We start from the raw sequence: 9,363 nt of genomic DNA on the forward strand, positions 1-9,363 counted from the left end.
TTTGCTGGATTTCTGGGGTTTCTTTTTTTCTCCTGCCAAGAGTGAGACTCTTTTACCCTCACTCTTGGACATGTTGAAGTGTGTTTTCTTGGTTAAACCTTGTGTTGAATGGGCTATGGGTCTTTTACTCCATAGGGCCTCATGTATTTTTGTGATGTGGGTTACACAGCACCCTCTGTGCCGTGACCCAGGGGTGTCCTAGGGACTCCCCAACATAGACTCCATACCCTGGGACTGACTACTGTCTCCCAGGGCATGTAAAGTCACCAAAGACTTTGCTAGTCTTGAATCCTGAACAGAACCAGTACAAACCATCATATTGTGGACGTACTGGCTGGGGCAATTCGATTGCCCCAGGGTCTGTTAGTCGAGGGGACACGTCTCCGTCCCCCCTGATCGAGTTTTGGCTGGTGGCAGTGGAAACTACTTTTTATATTCGACCGCGAATATTTCCCTATGGGATTTCCCATTGTTTTAGGCTAACACATTTAATTATTTATTTACGGTAGCCTTAAACATACCGCCGGTTTATATATTTATTATTATAACTCCGGTTGGGACTTTTTGCCAAAACTTGATTCTAAAATGGCGTTGGCGTTCGCCTCTGTAACTCTGACCCAAAGTGGAGCCCTTTGTTCCACTTTTGGCGGGCTTCTCCACAGAAGCCCTCCAAAGTGGTGCCACTCTGTCTGGGGTACTTAGGAGGGGTGGAGGGGGGTTTAGGCACCCTGGACTGAGTTACCTTGGTAACTCAAGTCGCACTCCGTCCTGATTGGCCCAAGTGTGTTTGAGTGACAGCTAGGCTGGGTGAATGGGGGTTCGCTGCATAAAAGCAGGGCTTTGGGGACTGGAACTTTAGAAGTCGCCACAGGACCAAGAATCCGACGAGGGAAGAGCTGAGCCGACCTGCTTCGACGACACCACCCGGTGGAGCCCTGCTGAACCGTCTCACCACTTTTCCCGACGACCGAGGAGAACTCTTAACGGAGTGGCTCCTTCCCTTGACTGGTGGGGACAACCAGTTTTCACCTTCTTTCCGCTTCTGGAGGTATCTCGTGGCCGCCTTGCCAGTGCCAAGCACCCCGGCAACCGGAACCCCACCACTTTTACCCCAACCACGAAAGTCGGTACAACCCTTTAACCGGAGGACTCCGCGGCTGGTTTCTTCCCGGGCAGTGCAACGACCCTCTTCTTCTGCTCTTCAGCGAGAACTTCTTCTCCCCTGACCGACGTCGAGCCTTGCTGCCACTGCCTGGAACAACTGCCACCGCTGGAGGATCCTTTCCACTTAAGGTACCGTGTTCCGCCTGGCTTCCCTTGCCACCGACTGTACGGGGTAGATTTAGCCCCCGGCTTTCGAACCTGGGAGTGCCTGGAACACCCTGGCTAAACTTTCTAAGCCACCCTAAACTCTTTTCTAACTCCTTGCAAGACTTTGAATCCCTAATAACAGTGTGATCTTGGGCACATTTTCGCTCCGGCTACTCTAAGAGTGGGCCCTGCCTAGTGACTTTTGCTCACCTGTGACTTTGTGCTTCTTTGAGCCTATTGCAAGTGTTCTGGACCTTAGAGTGGTGTGTTAACCCATTTCTGTTTCTTTTCCCTTTCTTGAACCTACTAGAGTGTCATCTAACGTTAAGCGCTCACCTCTGTTTTAATTATGGGGTGTTAACCTAGAGTTGTCTAGATAGGAGTAAGGGTTGAAACTGCTTTCATTATAACTGTGTTTGAAGTGTTTTTACTATATTTTGCTAGAGTGATTTCAACTTATGTGTGTTTAATAAATAAATAACTCTATACTTTTGAAACCAAGCTCTGGTCAGTGTTTGCTTGTGCTATTGTATTTGAGTACCTATTGTGTATACTTTACATACTGCCTAACTCTTCTTGAGGGAAGTCTGACTGCTCAGCCACAGCTACCAGGTAAATCTGGGTGGTGCAGACTGCTACCAAGTGGGTTTACTGCTATACCTGTAGTCTTAAATCTTTTGCAGTGGTCCCCAAGGGAACTGCACAGGTTTCTGCCTAACACAGGTGCAGGCAATATGAAGGAGCTGGAACTGTGATGGAGTGCGAGCAGTAGTAGCAGCGGCAGAAGAAAGCATACACACGGTTGGCAATCCAGGCAGAAGTGGGAGAACCAAAGGGACGCCGGAACGGGGATACAGCAGAATTCACACGCTTGTTCTACGAGGTTCCTGTTCCCCCAAACTCCGAGTTATAGAAGCTGCACAGCGATAGGCATGCAAGAAGGCTGCCTTTCCCCATGTTAGCCTAATGCAGAGATTGTGTCAGAAGCATGTCCAAGAGTTAGAGGCGAGGAGCAGTTGTAAAGCTGTGTGTCTCAGGAGCGAGAGGGGCTCCTTACTCGAGTAGCCAGACCGGAGATGCCTTCAGCGAGGAAGGGTGTGGGTCCCAAGTGATGCCAAAAGCAGTAGAAGTTGCGCCAGTGGCAGTAAAAGTGTCAAACACGTGGAACAAGGATCACAGAAGCCGGCGAGTCAAACCTGGCATTCTGATTCATTGCGCGAGCACTGCTGGCAACAGTATCCAGCTCAATGTTCACTCGTGTATAAGTAGAAGCAGCTGAAGTTGTTAGTTGAATTCTTAGCAATAGGAAAATGGAAAAGTAGCACTCACGTGTGATCGGGTAATTTCATTTTCACTCAAATGAAGAGCAAGCGCTGCAGAAAGCCATTGAATGTTAAGCCTTGTAAACCTTATGAAGAAGTGGTTGAGTGTGCTTAATTTTGCTTTTCAAGGGAAGGGTGAACTTTGCATCTTCATTCGCACGAACAACTGCCAATAAAAGAAGTAAATGTATCTGTAGTTGGAGAAGAGAGAGAGAGCAAGCATTGCCCAAGCCAAGAGTATTCCCCTATTAAGACTGACAGCAGCCTTTCTTAAAGCCAGAAAACAATCTAATACTGTGATCCCAATAAAAGTTCAACCTTACTTAATATACAAGTGTACAAGCATTGCCAGAAGCCAGGAGAAAAAATCACCAAGGCTTCTGGCTAGTTATTTTGGCTCACCGTTGGCAGAGAGATGAAGGCAAAGTTGGGGAAGGGAGAGAAGTGGTTCATAAAGGCAAACCTAGGTTGTTGTTGTGGCAGACAGACGAGAGAGGCAAAGAGGCTGCCCCTTTTGAAGAGCGATTCAGAGGAAGAGTGCCTTGCCTATTTGAAGATGTGGAAGTGCTGTAAAGTAAATCATGTCAGAACAAAACCTGTTTTGAGTCACAAAGTACTGAAGCTGTGGTGATTATATCCGATTGACAGTAGATGCAAGACTTCAGTAGCAGAACGAAGTAGAATACTATGAGGCAGAGGAGAACATCCTCATGGTAAAGTGTAGTAGAAGTAAAGTTGTTGGAGTAGAAGCAGCAGCATTGTGAAGTCATCCTGACAAAGATATCTATTGTGAATCCTAACCTTGTGGATAGAGACATAACTGTTAACCAACATTTGTGTTTCACTAACATTTCTAGAAATTGTATTTCTTTTGAACTGTAGCAAGTTTTCTTGGATGACAGGAAGTGGTGGCAAAGCATTATTTCTAGCTTGAGGACATGGAAAGTCCTTATTTCATCATGAAGAAAAGCTTTGCTATTGTTGGAGATTTGGTTAACAACACTTTACCACTGAAACATCAAGAAAGGATCCAAAACTGTACCATCTATATGGATTTCCTCGTTTGTTTTTGTTGAACATTGGAGCTGAATTTACCCTGAATCCTGGGGAAGGGAGTTCACCCACTTTATTAAGAGGCTATCAAGAAACTAAATATTACTGTTGGTGTTAATTGTATGGCCATATATGTTCTTTGTATTTAAGTGTGAGGACCCGACATCCTGAGTTAGAGGGTTTTCCCTTAGTTTTGTTAGACAGGGAAATTTAGACAATCCTCAGAGTAGGGACAGTGAGGCATTTAATATTTACAATTTAATAAAATGGCATGTTTTGAACAATCATCAAAAGGTTGTCTGCATCGCATTGCTGGCCCCTCACAGGAACCGCTCCAACTGATTAAACTCCTTGAAGAGTTGCACATGAGGTAACAACTCAGATTATGAACAATTCAGAGGGCCAATGGACTCCTCCTTCAACAACTGGTGCATACCAAAATAGCCAACCACTTACCAATCTTATAATATAACAAAAACAGTTTTACACTTTCTACTGAAAGCCCAGACCACTAGGAAAAAGGTATTCTGAGGGCCCCGTGATTACGTTATTGTAAGGAATATATCTATATCATCCATAATGGGTAAAAGGACAATTGAAGCACAAGACAACACGACAAGTCTAGTACAGGAGGAATGACGGTAAATTTCCAACACCATCATACCTTTGTTGAAGAAACATGGTGGCAGAAAAACCACATAGGTGCAAAATAAGGCAATTAAGGAACCTTAAACTTGATAAGGAAGTGTTGCGGGTGGAGGTAAAAAAAATATCACTAGAGGATACAAGCAGTGGTCCCTAGCAAGGAAGTTCCTGCGTCATCAACAGGATGGCGAAACAATGCTGGAGGCGCTTTTGTGATAATTCCAGAAATGTTTGGTCACTCATTAACCGGTTTGAAAATAACACAAATAGGGCTCAATGTAACTTAGTCACAGGGAAGAGGTGGTCAGCATACCTCACTAAAAACTTTAAAAGCCACCATGAGGCCCAAGAAATTAGGGATGATGGTGCAAACTGGGAGCTATTCTTCAAAGAATTGACAATAGAGGAACTAATAACAAAATCCTCAACGTCAAAGGCAGCAGGACCCAAGTTCTAAAATATAACAAAGTAACCTGGTCGAAGTTACTATGCAGGTTGTTCAGGGAGATTCTGGTGAGACGTAACTTTCCGCCTTCATGGAAATCAGCAATAATAATTCCATTCTACAAGGGGGGTGATCGGTCGCAACCAGAAAACTATCGACCGATCGCCCTGCTAGACATAGAGAGTAAAATCTTTATGATAATTTTGCTGCAGGAACTGGAAGAATGGACAAAGAGGGAAAGAATTCTAACAAAATTTCAAACAGGCTTTAGAGCGGGATGTCTACAATCACTAAATGGGCTGGCACTCAACTTAATGACCGAGTTCACAAGAGACGCGGGAGAAGAACAAATATATGGAGCCTGGGTAGACTTCTCAAGGAGGTTCGATCTGGTGATTAGGGAACGCCTTGGGATAAATTGAGGAAATGGGGTGCTCCAAAGGGATTTCTATCTATGTTCATTGGGCTACAAAGAAACACCTTGTTTAGAGTCAGACTAGATGAAGCTGGACACCTCACTGATTCGATCAAAGTCGAGAAAGGAGTAAGGCAGGGGTGTTTGGGAGCACCTTTCTTTTTTAATTTATACCTGGTGAACATGGGTCCTTTTCTTCACCGATCGGCACTGGCAAGCCCTAAAATCATGCCGATGTATTATCCTGGTAGACAGGACAGCTGTGTGTCTGCAACGCCTTCTGAATGGTTTGAGTGAATACGCTAAACTCAATGGTTTATCGATGAACCCAAAGAAATCCAGGTTAATAGCATTCAGACATCCTCGCAAGCACATAAAGTTTGCACATTGGGTACTAGATAATCAGATATCCTGAGAGTTGAGGAAGTACTTTATCTAGGTTACCCAAATTTCGCCTCACCGGCAAGATGTAAATTAGAACACGACACACAAAATAAAATAGACAAATGAGTACCGCAGATGAAAAAGGTCCTCCGTACATTCTGCAAATTCTCTATTAAACTCTTAATTAAATTCTACATGGCAAAGGTAGCATCAGTAATTCTGTATGGCCTAGAGGCTAAGCCTTTTCTATGGGACACAGATTGGCAAAAGTTCGAAGGGTCAATCTGGAAAAGAGCCCTTAAGCTCTCCCTAGGCCTTCCAATGTCATGCCTCAGGTTTGAGCTAGGTCTAAAATCACTGGTAGACTGGAGGATACTTTCTCTTTATAGGCTCTTCATCATGCCCTTGAGAGAATCCCTATATGAGGACATTAAATTACATCCGACAGCTCACAAATCCAAGCTACGACTCCATTTAGAGCAAAAGGCCAAAGAAATTTTGGAAAAAGCAGATACTACCACTGAAAAGTTCATATCCAACCCATTGAAAGTAAAAAAAATAAGAGATCGAAACCAGGGACTGGATTGTAACCACTGAAAGTCTGCGTCTGATCAAGCCATGGAACAGCTTTCTGGTGGTGGATAAGAACCTGGGCTCCTTACCAAATTACTTGGTGAAATTCCCAGATTGGGAAATCAGAGGTAATTTCATGAGAGCCTGCCTCAATGTCCTTCATACTGCGGAAATATTAAATATAAGAGGTCAGGGGGACACAGCAATCAAACTATACAACATCTGCGAGAATCCAGCCAGGCAGAGTCTGAGGCACCTATTGATGGAGTGCAAGGGCACGTGGGAAATAAGACAATCACTTCTCCAGATTCGTGGAGAGAGGGGAGTGGCTTCTCTCAAAAAAATGTCTGCAATAATATGATCTCAGGCCAGAATACAGCCATAACAATAGCGGTGTTTCAGGCTCTGCTGAGGTGTGGCCAAATAAATGACTGACAATTATCCAGCAAACATGATTCCAGTAGCGACAAAGAGATACCCTGTCTGAATGTATAAGAATGCAAAGTAGTTCAAGCAATGAGTGACATTGGAATATAAGCAGAAGTGAAAGAAGAAAATAAGTAGGATGACCATGTGATATATGGCTGTTGGCAACATTGACATCTTTCCGTCCTATATAAGTGGTCTTAGGTTTGAATGTGTCATCTGTATAACATAGTAGGTCATTGAGCAAGGTCAAGGTTTTTTTTTTAGTATTTTACCATTTTCTTTTTTGGAACAATATTTTTTTAAGATACTGGATGAATTTTATGACAAGAAGTTCTATTTTGTAAAGGTTGCTGTACAACTATAAACAAACAAATATAATAATAAAAAAATAAAACAGCCCGACAAGTGATTCCTAATTGGTTCCCAAAATGAGGGGATCCAAAAACGGCATGCGATAGGGTTATAAAACGTGCAGTTGGACCACAAGGACCGTTTGCTGTTTAATCATTCCCCACACGCTCATCTGCCTTTGATGCCAGGATGAAGAGCTAGATTTCTGCCGCTTTTTCTCTTGCAATCAGCTTACTTTATTCTTCTTTAGCACATTCGGATTTCCACATATACCATTTCCACAATCTTACCATTGAATTAATATTTATTCTGGCACATGACGTCCACCCATCTACCTTAACAACGTGAGGGAAATGCCATTCTGAGAGACCCTTCTGCTTTTTGCTCATTTCGTTAATCGAATATAAAAATGTGTATGCAAATACTAAATGACAACTTGCAAAATAAAGAAATGTATATTATCCACAGTACTGTCAATATAAACACAATAAACAAACATAAAGAACAGACTTGCACGCAGCCGTCCAGACAAGCGGCATAGCGGTATTCCTTCCCCAACATAAGGCAAAGGCTTCCACAGAAACACAGAGATTAACAAATAAACAGGTGTCCAGTCCTTATTGCCACCTGTAACGGTTGCATTCAGAAATCAGACATTAGCAGCCTTTGCATAGAGGAGGAATGTTACTAGTGAGTTAGATGATCTGAAGCAGTCCTACAACAAAAACACATTTTAATTGAAGGTAATTACTGAGCACAGAGAAAGTATGTTACAATAGAAAGACCAAGGATTTTAAAATCAAAAAGGTCTACTTGGCTAAATACACCCCGGTCGACAATGAGAAATACCTTTGTTCTCCGAAAAATCCTTTTACTCCCACCTTCTAAAAATGTGGGGAATACAAAACTGCCACCTCAATCTTGTCCGGAGTTAGCTTGCTTGCATGCAATGGGTGATTGGGATACCGATTAAAAATGTGCATACAATAGAGGGCTGGGGTACTGACTGACCACAGATCATACACTACCCTATGGTGATGGGGTGGGGGCAGTATGGCGGACTGGTATTGCAAAATTGGGTCCTGACCACAGACTAGAGGGCTAAAACAGAGATACATCACGATATTCATTGGCCCACATTTGGAAGCACTGACCACCAAGCATGCAGACAACCACACACGGGAGGGCACTGGACATAGATAGTGTGTCATGTATGTCCAGTAACCTACATTCAGACACATAGGGTACTGATCAGGGCCACAGATTCCAAACTAGGAGGGGATAAACACGAGATAACAAACTGGCCCACGGGGGCAAGGGCTACTAACCATAGATCATGGCCAGGCCCGTTTCGTGCAGGAACCTGAACCTGCGATGCTTGAAAAGCCAGATAGTGAGGATGGTGAGGGTGAGCAGCAGGATGAAGATGAGAAGATTGGCGCTGTCCTGACGATGGCTGGCCTCCGCCTGCTTCTCGGTCACTATCTCCTCCATCGCACTGTCCTGGGCACCACAGCGCGGACATAGCGCAGATGCCAGCAGCAGGAGCAGCCCGTGGGACAGGGCATGAGCAGGGCTGACAGCTCCGCCACTCAGCGACATGTCTACGCTCTGCACCGCTTCCTGTTCCGCAGGATCCTGGGAGCGGCGAGCTGGGAAACCCGGACTGGCGCTCCGAGCTGTGGAATGGGTCGCAAGTAAGTCCAAAGAGTCAGAGCAATGCCTTTGCCGGGCCAATCCAGCAGCGCCACCTGCGGCCGACTACATCGCAGCGTGACTCAAGGTTGTCCAAACCGAGTATGACAGAGACATATTTAGTCTACCTCGGTTCAGACAGCCCGGCTTATTAGTATTAACATTTAGCAAATATGTAACACAGCAAGTCTTGAGCCTGTGAAATGAAAACACGTTTCCAAATTGATTGCCGAAGAAATAATATTTCTAATAGGGTTTACAAAATCACCAATTATGTCACTCAACAAACACATTCTTAAGACATATAACACAATGTATGTGAGTAACTCCTGTGGAATAGTCGTGGACTGCCTGATTCTTCCTTCTCACACATACACACACAAGGCGGGGGCAGGAGATGGGGTACAACACGTCTTTATTCCTTTCATAACAAACTGGAACCGACGCTTCCCTTTCTTGCCCGCCCCTCCCCTTCCCGTGTCCCTGTGTCCCTCTCCACATGACATGAGGCGGTGAGGTCCCCATTCTAAACATGAAGTCCCACTTCAGTTCATTTCTTCAATGAGCCGGTGAGGTTTCTTACGAGTTCGGGTGGCTGGTCCGTCTGTTCAATACATCCTTGAGGGTTTCAGCACTGGAGTCTTCTCTGTCTCCTTCATAGGGTGCATCCCATTCGTTGAGGGGAGCTGGTGAGGTGGGGCTGGTGACAGGCACGATCCCAGGCATTCGCCTGAAGTATG

At 44.6% G+C, this 9,363-nt stretch overlaps 1 protein-coding gene across 1 annotated transcript in view; it reads right to left on the minus strand.

The window, feature by feature from the left end:
- SLC9A6 (solute carrier family 9 member A6) overlaps positions 1–8,583 on the minus strand; it is a 906,904-nt gene extending 898,321 nt beyond the window's left edge. Inside the window, exon 1 of the mRNA XM_069612818.1 lies at positions 8,257–8,583. Within this exon, the coding sequence (XP_069468919.1) occupies positions 8,257–8,530 (274 nt within the window). The 5' untranslated portion in view covers positions 8,531–8,583. The remainder of the gene's footprint in view (positions 1–8,256) is intronic.
- Positions 8,584–9,363: the final 780 nt, after the last annotated feature.

Source organism: Ambystoma mexicanum, chromosome 5p (genome assembly GCF_040938575.1).
Source record: "Ambystoma mexicanum isolate Mex_15411 chromosome 5p, UKY_AmexF1_1, whole genome shotgun sequence".
In the NCBI taxonomy this organism is placed as follows: domain Eukaryota; kingdom Metazoa; phylum Chordata; class Amphibia; order Caudata; family Ambystomatidae; genus Ambystoma; species Ambystoma mexicanum.